Raw genomic sequence first — 13,321 nt, forward strand, 5'->3', positions numbered from 1 at the left:
ACTGTTGGATAACTGGAAATTAGTATGGCAGAAATTAGGCATGGACCCACACTTAACACCGTATACCAAGATAAGATCAAAATGGGTCCATGATTTAGACATAAAGAACGAGATTATAAACAAATTGGAGGAACATAGGATAGTTTAGCTCTCAGACTTGTGGAAGAGGAAGAAATTTGTGACTAAAGACGAACTAGAGACCATAATTGATCACAAAATATAAAATTTTGATTACATCAAATTAAAAAGCTTCTGTACAAACAAAACTAATGTAAACAAGATTAGAAGGGAAGCAACAAACTGGGAAAACATCTTCACAGTTAAAGGTTCTGATAAAGGCCTCATTTACAAAATATATAGAGAATTGACTCTAATTTATAAGAAACCAAGCCATTCTCCAATTGATAAATGGTCAAAGGATATGAACAGACAATTTTCAGATGATGAAATTGAAATCATTATCACTCATATGAAAGAGTGTTCCAAATCATTATTAATCAGAGAAATGCAAATTAAGACAACTCTGAGATAGCACTACACACCTGTCAGATTGGCTAAGATGACAGGAAAAAATAATGATGATTGTTGGAGGGGATGCGGGAAAACTGGGACACTGATACATTGTTGGTGGAGCTGTGAACGAATCCAACCATAATCTGTAATTATGCCCAAAAAGTTATCAAACTGTGCATACCCTTTGATCCAGCAGTGTTTCTACTGGGCTTATACCCCAAGGAGATACTAAAGAAGGGAAAGGGACCAGTATGTGCCAAAATGTTTGTGGCAGCCCTGTTTGTAGTGGCTAGAATCTGAAACTGAGTGGATGCCCATCAATTGAGAATGGTTGGGTAAATTGTGGTATATGAATGTTATGGAATATTATTGTTCTGTAAGAAATGACCAGCAAGATGAATACAGAGAAGCTTGAGAGAATTACATGAACTGATGCTAAGTGAAATGAGAGAACCAAGAGATCATTATATACGCAACAACGATACTGTATGAAGATGTAATCTGATGGAAGTGGATTTCTTTGACAAAGAGACCTAATTCAGTTTCAATTGATCAATGATGGACTAGAAGAGGTACACCAAAGGAAAGAAAAAAAAAAACACTGGGAAATGAATGTAAACTGTTTGCATTTTTATTTGTCTTCCTGGGTTATTTCTACCTTCTGAATCCAATTCTTCCTGTACAACAAGAAAACTGTTTGGATCTGCACACATACATTGTATCTAGGATACACTAGGACATATTCAACATATATAGGACTGCTTGCCATCTAGGGAGGGGTGGAGGAGGGAGGGAAAAATCGAACAGAAGTGAGTGCAAGGGATAATGTTGTAAAAAAAAAAAATTACCCTGGCATGGATTCTGTCAATAAAAAGTTACTATAATTAAAAAAAAAAAAAAAAAAGAGAATTGGCTATATTATATTGAGAGTATTCTTAATAAAAATATGTGAAAGAAATATAGGCTTTGCAAACAAATTTCCATAGAAAGGAAAGTATTTAACATAATCCAGTTTACAGATAAACAGTCAAGATTTAAACTAGTATAATCTTAACTCAGTACTGTAATAATAACTACTTTGTGTGAATAGAAAAATCTAAAAATTAGATGAGAAACTAAGTATTAATACTAATACCACTGGCCTATCCAAAGTTCTAATGCTTCCATGGAGATTTGCATACTTCCGCCCATACTAGCATCTCCATTATGTGAATTTTTTTTTTCCTGTACCATATGAGTTAGGACTTTCTCTTTAAGTATGTGGTAAAGAATAAAAATGCTTGCATCATAGAACTTCATAGTATTTCAGTTGAGGAAATCACTAAAGAAACATGCTATTGATGTGCTTTAATATTCTCTCCCCATTTAGATAATAAAATTCCATGAAAGCCGACCCTCACAATGCCCAGTCCAGTTATGGGTATATAGAAGTCAATCATTCATTAAGCCTTGGTAGTCTAAGAGTAGGTAATGAGAATTTATCATCAATGTTTCTTAGATATGGAACTAAAACAGGAAAGTATCTTCCCCAAGGTAAACCAATAACTGGGTGGCAGAAAGAGTATTAAAATTTATACTTGCGTGAGTCTCCAATGCTTAGTAATTTAGTTTTATTACTAAAAAGTTTATTAGGAATACTAATACTACCTTCCACAGAAAATCCCCTAACACCACCTCTGGCAAAACATATTTTCTTACCTGATGGATATATTGCAGTAACAAAAAATGAAACCTAGGTTGTGTAGGAGAAAATTAGATGAAACTGAAAAGATCTCTTCAATTTTTTTCCTCTTTGACATGGACTGATGCAATTCACACTGTGAAACCTCTGGAGAGGATTCAATCTTTTCTAGAGTATCAAAGAGTTCAAGAAAAATAAATGAAAAAAGGAATACATTTGTTACACTGCTAAACTGTTTTCATAAAAAAAAAAAAAAATACTTTTTGTAGGCTTCCACATAAATCACTTGACTTTTCTGAGCCTTAGCTGACTTTGCTTCCTTCACAATCTCCAGGCTTTTTGATTTCTTCACATAATAGCCCACAATTTCTTTGGCATGTATTTTATTTCACCTTCAGTCATACTTTTTCTTTATTGTGGTCACATTAGTCAATGTTTATATAGCAGTAATCTTAATGAAACTTTGTAAAGACGTGTAAACTACTCAGAGAGTGCCACTTAATGGCTCTGACATATGTAGTCTACATTAAAAACTGGTCTAAGTATCTGAATAGAGAGAAGCCTATTTATGTACATATTTTGAGAGCAACATTAAATGTAAATACCCACGTGAAGATTTCAGATTTTTCCAGTATCCAATAAACTGATTTAGTACAGGAATTATGTATCTTAGTTACCTTTGTATTTCTCACAGCTCCCATAAAACAAGTATTTTAATTCATTCAATCAACAGTATTTATTAAGCGCCTATTATGAGTGTATTGGAAATATGAAGATTAAAAAGGAAAAAAAGTCTTTTTCTTTAAGAAGCTTCTAATTTAGCCAGTGGAATTGACATGTGTACACACATCCACACCCACATATGTATAAATAAAAAATTTGGGGGAGGAAGCTATAGTAGGGGTGGGAAGAAATAAAGAATTAAGAAAGACTTAATAACTTAAACCTTGAAGTTGACAGTACCTTTAAGCAGAAGTAAGGAGGGATCGAATTTCAGACATGGGGGTCAGGCAGTGCGAGGCAGAGAGATGGGATATGGAGTACTAGGTATGACAAACACCAAAGATGGCAAGTCTAGTTGGACAACAGTGTGTGAATGAAGGGAGAAATAAATAAGACTGGAATACTAGGTTTGGGCCAGGTTGTGATGGGTTGAAATGACAGAGGAGCTTGTATTTTATTTCATTGACAAAAGTGAGCCCATGGAATACATTTTAAGGACATGGCATGGACAGAACTATGCTTGTGGAAAAAATTTTTATTATAATGATTAGCTTTTCAGCATAATATTTTATTTTTAAGATTATAGACTGAGAGTTAGAAGGAAATCTAAATGTCACCTAGTTCAACACTTTTGTTTTACAAATGAGGAAACTGAGACTGAGAGAAATGAAGATACTTGTTTAAGGTTATAAAAATAGTTAATGGAAAAGAGAGGAAAATCTGAATGTAGGTCCTGACTCGAATGCACTTCTTAGGCTATTAAGCTCTATCCTTCCTAGGACTACATATGTCTATCTTCACCCTGGCCTTTCCTACTCTGCTGTTCCTATTTTACACTAAAGGCCATGTAGCCTTTCTGTACTCCATGGGACCATGAATCCTCATCTTTAGTACCTTTCCACACCTTTCTATTCCCTCCCTCTGCCTTTCCCTGAAAACTGTAATCAAATCACCACTATCTTATCCGCTGAAATGGTATGCTATGGACTGCTCCACTGTTCTAATCACCATCTTCCCCTGACCAACACAACTCCTTTTACTGGCCACAACTCTCCTCTTTGTGTTGTCTCCTCCATTAGAATATAAGTTCCTTGAGGGCAGAAATGATTTCACTTCTGTATTTAAATCTCCAGGGCTTAAGGCACTGGCACACAGAAAAATATATACATATATATATATGTATGTATGTATATGTATATCAAACCCTATGTCACCAAGATGTTAAGTTCTTTGGGTGATTTTATAAAACCATAAAAAATTCAATGGCTCTGATTTTAGACTGCATATGAAGACCAGTCTTCACTATGCAATGAGATATACTCAAGTTTTTCTGCAGGCAATGAACATATTTTTGAGGGGATGGAGGCAGGAAGAAGGGATTAATGAAAAAAATTGTTTTAAAATTTACTCATTTGAAAAATGGGAGAATTAGATATTTTCTAAAATTCCCTTCAATTCTAATAGTCTATAAAATGTTTCTGAAACAATCTTTCAAGAGGATTTTTAAAATCCACACACACACACACACACATACACACACACATATTACACAAATATAGTTTTTGTAAATTTTCAAATATATATTGACATATCATTTGAACATAAATTATACAGATCAAAACGTTTCTAAAAACGCCGCCCAGCAGAACCAATCCTTTTCTTTGAATAAGACTTAGCGTTTCTTCCAGGTGAATTTCCTGCGGGCTCCCTCTTGGCCTGGTTTCTTCCGTTCTCTGACACGAGGATCAGGAGTCAGTAGACCAGCTGTAACACAAGATGAAAATTAATGAATTAGGGGACTTACATGCTGCCTAAATAAGGAAGAAGGTGAATGGTATGCAATTTATAAGTACTGGGAAGAAAGATAATGAAGTAAGACAATTTCAGATGGCTGGTAAATTATTTTTTTTTTGTGGGGAATGAGGAACCAGATGTACTTGGGATTTAGCTGGTACACAAAACTTCCATTGAGAAAACTTCTTCCACCAATACAGATATGCAACTGTTCTGAAACTCCTGGTCTCTTAGAGAGTCACCTGGGGTACCCAAAGATTCAATCAATAAATATTCCCCATATATAATAAAACTGCATTTGTGAGCTGCCATTCAAAAACTAAAGATTCATAAAGATCATAAATCTCAGTGTGACCGATTTAAGATAAGAGGTATAGAATATGTGTAGTAACTTTTAAAAATATATATATATATATTTTAACATTTATTATTTTAAAATTGGGTTCCAAATTTTCCCCCTCCTCTCCTTGTTTATCTAACTCTTCTCTGAGAACAGTAAGCAATAAATGTGCAAACATGCAAAACATATTTCCATATTAATCATATTGTGAAAAAAGACAAACCAAAAGAAAAAAAAAATATGAAAAAAATAAAGTGAAAAATAGTATGCTGCGATCTGCATTCAGACTCCATCATTTTTTTTTCTGGATATGGATAACATTTTTCATCATGAATCTCTCAGAACTGTATTGGTCACTGTATTGCTGAGGATAATTATTCACAATCGATCATTATATAATATTGCCGTTACTGTGTACGATGTTGTCCTGGTTCTGTTCACTTCACTTTGCATCAGTTCGTGTCTTTCCAGGTTTTTCTGAAATTTTCTGAAATTCATCATTTCTTAAAGCACAATAGTATTCTATTACAATCACATACCACATTTTGTTCAGCTATTCCCCAATTAATGAGCATCCCCTCAATTTCCAATTCTTTTATGTGTAGCAATTTAAAGAGCCAAACTGGAGCTGCTAAGTAGACTAGTTTTGAGTGTGCATGTGTATGTGTGCATGCCTAACAAGTAACAAAGCTGGTTTCATCTTAAACCTGTTTCTTTCTTGATTTTTCTATCTTCTACTCACTGAGGTCTGGTTCCTTCTTGCCCTATCTCACTCCCTATAACACAGCTTTTCTGAGTATCCTTTCCTGGATACTCTCTGGAGCACTCTCTGGACCTGATGGAGGCACTCGGATATTAATGGCTCTCTATTGTCATTTACAAGCTTTCTCTCTACCATCATAACTTGAAACACTCTCCACATTAGAGGTTCATTCAAACCTTCTCTATCATACAATCAAGACTGTTATCTATTGACCTCTACGACATTCTTTACTTAATGAGTTCAGTGCCTCACTCAGAGTTTTCTATTTCCCCCTAATTCCTGTTCTCATATCAGGGGACTTACACATACAAAGTAATAATTTTCCAAGTTTAACCTACCAGTTCTTTAGCTTATTTTCTATAACTACTTGTCTATATCATCTCAATTACAAAATATGATAAGATGGTCATATCTTGACCTTGCCAAAATCCACAAGTACTCCACAATTATGTTCATGAACTCTGAAATTCCTTTATCTGATGATAACTTATTGCCATTCCAATTCTTCCCCTGCATTGTAACCCCTAATCATTTGTTCTTTGTTCTCATTGTCACCTATAATCTCTGTACTCAGTTCTTGCCAGGGCAGGGCCATTAACTGCTGGCTATATTTACCTTTTCCATTTTGATCTCTTGATTAACCTGCTTAATTCTATACTATCTTCTCCTTTTTAATTCTTTATTCTATCAGGGTCTTGCCATGTCAAGCCTCAGCTTTGGACATCTCCTGCTCATGTGCTGCTGAATAGAGCTTTAGAAAATCATGAAACCAAGTTGATGGTCCCTAACTACTAGTGGAATAGCCAGAAAGGTAGGGAGGTACTCCTTTTATAACTCCCTAACTGATCTATTATACCATTCCCTCTAGAGGGTTTTCCATATCTTTTCATACTTCCTCAAATCTCCCAAAGATCCCTTTAGCATGCAACCCTCTCAGTTAAAAACTCTGCCTCATATTTCACTGGAAAAACTGAGGCCATGTACCAAGAGCTCCCTCTTATCCCTTCCTCTCATATTTTTTCCACTACCATCTCCTCTTTTACTCCTGTCCCACATGAGAAGGAGGTCCTTCTCCTTGAAAAGGCAAATCTTTGTAGAATTATCCACAATTCATATCTTATTTTCTAGCAGTCTCCTTCCCACCATCCTCACTTTCATTAATGATTTAGCTTAATTACTCAGTGCTTCAGACAACTCTAAAACAATACCAGGCTGATCCACACTGACAAAGGAAATTTCCTTATAATGAGGTGCCATATGAAATCACAGATCTAATTTAAGAAAAAAAAAAAGCACATTTGATAAGGGGAAAGGAATAAACATTTATATGTTGTCAAGTTCTGTGTTAAGTGTTCTTACATATATTATCTCATTTGATAAGAAACAGTCAACTGACTAACAAAGTATACAAGAACAAATACTCTATTGTTTTAATGAATGTATATGATTAATAAATTAATTGATTGATTATCATTTGTTTGATAAATCATTTTCAAAGACAGCATAAAGATTACCTTTGCTTTAGGGACAAATAAGTTTACCATATATTCCAAAGACCCTAGTAAAAGATATTAGCCAACACTGTGGATCTTTATAAGAATGTACAAAGATGGGTCAGCTAGGTGGTGCAATGGTTAGAGCATAGCCCTAAAGTCAGGAAGACCTGAGTTCAAATATGGCCTCAGATACTAACACATCCTAGCTGTGTGACCCTGGGCAAGTCACTTAATCCCAAGTGCCAAGAAAAGAAAGAAAGAAAGAGAGAGAGAGAGAACAAAGATTTCTAGATCTCAAGAAGAAAATTAAATTCCAGCTATCATCATAATAGTAAAATAAAAATGTTTGCTAATTTTTAACTTGATATTATAATTAATCAACAAAAATGTTTATTACAATATGGAAAATGACCAAATATAATCTCATAAAAACAGCTTTACCTGCTTGATACATAGGGCAAATGGGCATACCTCAAGAACAAATTATATTTCTTTTTCCTCTAAAAGAATTTAGTATTTTATTTTCCCCTGGTTATATGTAAAAATAATTTTAAACACTTGTCTTTAAAACTTTGAGATCAGAGTTCCCTCCTTTTCTCCCTATCCTTTCTCATTGAGAAGGCAAGCATTTTGATATAGATTATAAAAATGTGGGCATGCAAAACATTTCTGTAACAGTCATGTTGTGAAAGAAAACAGACTAAAACCAAAACCAAAAATAAAACAAAAAAAAACCAAACAAACAAACCCAAACTCTCAAGAAAAATTAAAAAGAAAAAAAAAAAGCATGCTTTAATCTGTATGCAAAAAACCACCAGTTCTTTCTCTGGAGATGGGCAACATTTTTTCCCAACAACAATCCTTTAAAGCATTGTCTTAGATCACTGTATTGCTGAGAATAGTTAAGTCATTCATAGTTGATCATTTTACAATATTGCTATTACTTTGTATAGAGTATCAGATCACTGAAGTTTTTCCAGGTTTTTCTGAACATCCTGCTCATCATTTCTTATAGCAGAGCTGTTTTCCATCATAATCACATACCACATTTTGTTTAGCCATTCCACAAGGGATGGCCATCTCTTGAATTTCCAATTCTTTTCCCCAGGAAAAGAGCTGCTATAAATATTTTGGTACATACAATTCCTTTTCTTTTTTGTTTTTTAAAAATCTCTTTTGGGATTCAGATTTAATAATGGCTTTACTAGGATATGCATGTTTTTTTTGGTCCTTTGGGCATAGCTGCAAAATGCTCTAAAGCAAGCTTCTTAAACTATGGGTTACAACCCCATATGGAGTCTTATAACTGAATATGGGATTATAAAATTATGATTTATTATCAGTAAATGTTTGCATATTATATACAAATATACATTTGTATATTTTAGAGACTTACATATCTGAGACTGCATAAATATTTCTCAGGAGAAAAATGTCACAATTGAAAAAAGTGAAGAAGCACTGCTCTAGAGAAAGGTTGAATCAGCTTACAACTCTACCAACAATGCATTAATGTCTTATTTCCCACATCTCCTCCTTCTTTTGTTATTTTCCTTTTTTTGTGCTGTTATACAATCTAATAGGTATGAGGTAAGACCTCAGAATTGTTTTACTTTGCATTTCTTTAATCAATAATAAGTTAACAGTAGTTTTTTATATGTCTATAGTTTTGATTATTTCATCTGAAAACTTCAAATCTTTTGATTATTTATCAATTGGGGAATGACTTATTTTTATATATTTGATTCAGTTTTCTATATGTTTGAAAAATGAAGTCTTTATCAGAGCAAATTTTCAGATCTCCTCCAGTAAGTGACCAGTGGATTCTTTCAATTTCTATTTTATTTTCTGATTTTATAAGATCTGAGCAGTATACCTTGATAATTTTAAAAGATGATGTCTAGGCTCTTTTTTATGAACATGGATTTCAGTTAGTCAAATGATTTGTAGCTCTTTTTCTTGGATCTATTTTCCAGGTCAGTTGTTTTTCCAATGAGATATCTCATACTGTTACATTCTTTTTGTTTTGTTTTATTGTTTCCTGTTTTCTCATAGTTACTAGGTTCTATATGTTTAATTCTAATTTTTAAAGAATTATTTTTTTCAATGTAATTTTGTTCTTCCTTCTCCATTCAACCAATTCTACTCTTTAAGATTGTTTTCTTCAGAGAATTTTTGTGCTTCTCTTTCCTTTTGGCCAATTTTGCTTTTTTAAGGCATTCTTCTCTTCAATGGTTTTATAATATGGTCTGTTTTTTAAGGTGCTATTTTCTTCAGTATTTTTTTGTCTCTTTTACCAAGCTGTTGACTTTTTTTTCCTCATGATTTTCCTTCTCATTTCTCTTCCCAGGTTTTCCTTTAACCTTTTTACTTGATTTTCTTTCTTTCTTTCTTTTTTGCAAGGCAAATAGAGTTAATTGTCTCCTTTGCCAAACTGTTCATTTTTTTCCCCCAATGATTTTCTTTCTCATTTCTCTGTCCAATTTTTCCATTAGCTTTCTTAATTTTCTTTCTTTCTTTCTTCCTTTTTTGTGAGGCAAATAGTTAAGTGACTTGCCCAGGGTTACAGAGATAGCAAGTGTTAAGTGCCTGAGGACAGATTTGAACTTAGGTCCTTCTGACTCCAGGGCCAATGCTCTTATCTACTACATCATGTAGCTGCCTCTTTTTTCTTCTTTCTCTTACTTAATTTTCAAAATCCTTTCTGAGCTCTTCCATGACCTGAGACCAATTCATATTTTTCTTGGAGGTTCTGGATATATGAGCTTTGACTATGCTGACTCTTCTGAGTATGTATTTTGATCTTGTCACCATGGTAACTTTCTATAGTCAATTTTTCTTTCTGTTGTCTACTCAATTTTCCAGCTTATCACTTGACTTTTAATTTTTTTTTTTTTAAAGAAAAGCTCTGCTTCTAGGGTTTAGGGTGCACTGTCCCATACTTCATGAGTTTTTCTGTAACTGTTTTCAGAGAGATATTTCTAGGAAAGTTTTCAATTCCTTTAAGGTGATATAAACTAAGAAGAAGCGTTTACTACTCTGCTGGCATGTTCTCTGGTCTTTGAGTGACTACAAGCATTTTTTTTTTTTTGCCCTGAAACTTTGAGAAGGTTTCCCATTCCACTATAGTTGTGGATGAACATGACAGGAGGAAGTATATAATACGGTATAGAGAATAATAACATTCAACTGGCAAATCATCACGCTTTTCTGTCCTGATAAATGTAAAAAGTAGATCACAAAAACTTGCTTCTTTCTTATCCCACAAGAATTTTGTAAGAATTAAAAGACTCTATAAAGACTTAGACCCTAGGACTACAACTTAGATTTGAATATGAGAAAAACTTCCTTCCTCTAGTACCAACAAAGAGCCTATTAATCTCCTTGTGTCCAATTGTTTGATCCCCTTACTCTTTATGTAGGCTAAGAACTCCAGAAGTAGTTACTGTTGTAGCTGCTGATTCATACATTCCTAAGATCTGTTCCTGGTTTGTTGGTGCTTGGTTTCTGTTGGTGCAGTCTGCATCCAACTGACTGTGCTCTATTTTCACTCTGGTGCAATAGATCTTCTAACAAACTTTTAAGTTGTTTTGGGCTAGAAAACTGTTTCATCCCCATCCTTTTGTGAGTTCTGCAACTCCAGGATTTGCTTTAGGGTCTTATTTAAAGGGAAATTATGGGTCTTATTTGAGGGAAAGCTCAGACACCCTGCCTTCTTTCTGACATCTTGGCTTTAATCCCAGTTGCTATGTTTTTAAAGACATGAATTCTTTGATCTCAAGGGGAACCTATAGTTTATAAAGTTGTATCAATTTGTAGTTCCACCAAGAAGAAAAAGTAAGCATTAAAGAGTACTCTCCAACATTTGTCATTTTCCTTTTTCTTTTTTTTTGGTTAGCTCTGTCAATGTTATAGATGTGAGCTAGAACCTCAAACTGTTGGTTATTTGAAGCATCCCTCCTCCCCCCATATGTATGGATAGCTTGAATTTCTTTCTCTTCCCTCTGACTAATTTTTTTTATTTGGAGAATGGTTTTTATTGTAAATTTAAATCAGTTCCATATTAAATATTATCAGGGAAACTTGTGAAGATTTTCTCCTTTACTTAAATGTTCTTTCTTAATTTTAGCTCTGTTGATTTTTTTGGTGCAAAAACTTATTTTTATGCAATCCAAATTGCCCCTTTTGTCTCTTGTGATCTTTCTTATCTCTTGATTAGTTATGAATTGTTACCCTCTCAATAGTTTTGAAAGATAATTTCTTTTCTGCTCCTCAAACATAAAACATCATCCTTTATGTCCAACTCACATACTAATGAGTGAGCTTAATTTGCTGTACAGTACATTGTTCTGTATTTAGTTTCTGCCAACTTGTTTTCTAAAGCTCAGAGGAGTCCCTGCTTTCTTCAGCTATCTTCCTAAAATGTATTCTAAAACCTTCAGGTAAAGGAAATTTTAACAATGCTAAACAAGTTTCCTACTAATTCAAATTTACTATGGCAGAAATCAAGACTAAAAGTTATTGTTGTAAAAGTATGAAAGTTTCTGTCAGTAAAATCAAATATTTAGAAATATTATTTTCTTATTAAAGTTAGGCAGCTATTAGAAAAGTTAGTTAAACTAATATTACTGTGAAAATATGCCTCCTTCTTAAATTCATACCTTGTCTCATCCATTCTACTTCATTTTCAGTGATAAAACTACACAATGCATTTGCAGTTGCTAAGCGAAGTGCTCCCGCTTGTGCAGATCTCCCTCCACCTGAGACTGTGCAGTCCATGTCATGTTTTCCAAGTCGGTCAAGGAAATGGAATGGGAACATCAGTTGTTCTCTGTCAATATATATACACACACAAATAAAAATTAAAATAAGTATAGGTTAGTTCCATATCTACAAAATAAAAGCACATCATTACCTTATCATTTTTTAGGCTTGTTCTTTAACACATTACAGTGAGATATTAAATTGCTAACATGACAGGAGGAAGTATATAGTACGGTATAGAGAATAACAACATTCAACTGGCAAATCATCACGCTTTTCTGTCCTGATAAATGTAAAAAGTAGATCACAAAAACTTGCTTCTTTCTTCCCACAAGAATTTTGTAAGAATTAAAAGACTCTATAAAGACTTAATTTTTGAAATGAGTAAGGTTAATACAATTACTTTATGCTACATGATTATATTTATACTTTGAATATAAAATGCTTTGAGCTATGTAAACCATCATCTTTTGCTTCTATAATCATGTTCTTGATATGATTACTTTGCAAATTACCAATGATGACACTCAACTTTCTTTTATATAAAAATCTTATATTACTTACCTGTAGCCTAAGCCAACCACCTTAATAGGCTTTTGTAAAATGAAACAATTGTAGCCATATTAATTGCACTATCTTTTGTTCTGAATGAACAACCTTAGAGTAAGCCATTTCAATTATTTGTCTAAATGAGATAAGAAAATAAAGAAAACAACTGAATTCAATTTAATAATCATTCATTAAATACCTACTATGCATAAAGGACTGTACTTGGGTCAAGAAGAGGTAGAAACTTAGACATGTCCCTGAACTTTTGTTCCAAAATCTACTCAACATTTCTATTTACAAGAAGCAATTATGATTCCTAATTTCTGCAGACTAACTAGGTTCATCTTTCTGTCAGTTTTGTTTTCCAAAATTGAAGCAATGATTATTACCAAACAACTATGATAAGACTGATGACAAAACACTGAAGTAAATGCTAGATGAAGAATACTGGTGGAATAACCACAAAAAGGGTAGAGAGAAGAAAAACTTCAAAAGGGCAGCCTGAAGAACAATTTCCAGAAACATTGGGCTCTGACCATTGTGGCAGAATTCTGAAGGTAATTGGAGCAAAGAGATCAAAGTAGACATATATATTGATAAGAAACAAGGTTGCTCTTTTTCTCTCCAACAAAAGCTTTAGGATGAATTTTTAGGCAAAATGGAAGGGCCAAATACTGTGGCAGACTACAAAACAGCGT

At 33.6% G+C, this 13,321-nt stretch overlaps 1 protein-coding gene across 1 annotated transcript in view; it reads right to left on the minus strand.

Moving 5' to 3' along the window:
* Nucleotides 1-4,473: 4,473 nt before the first annotated feature.
* Nucleotides 4,474-13,321, minus strand: part of MRPS9 (mitochondrial ribosomal protein S9) — a 78,420-nt gene continuing 69,572 nt past the window's right edge. Inside the window, exons 10-11 of the mRNA XM_003765687.3 lie at nucleotides 11,972-12,141; nucleotides 4,474-4,681 (exon numbers count right to left, since the gene is read on the minus strand). Coding sequence (XP_003765735.1) covers nucleotides 4,590-4,681; nucleotides 11,972-12,141 — 262 coding nt within the window. The 3' untranslated portion in view covers nucleotides 4,474-4,589. The remainder of the gene's footprint in view (nucleotides 4,682-11,971; nucleotides 12,142-13,321) is intronic.

The sequence above is a fragment of the Sarcophilus harrisii genome, chromosome 3 (genome assembly GCF_902635505.1).
Source record: "Sarcophilus harrisii chromosome 3, mSarHar1.11, whole genome shotgun sequence".
NCBI classification, from domain to species: domain Eukaryota; kingdom Metazoa; phylum Chordata; class Mammalia; order Dasyuromorphia; family Dasyuridae; genus Sarcophilus; species Sarcophilus harrisii.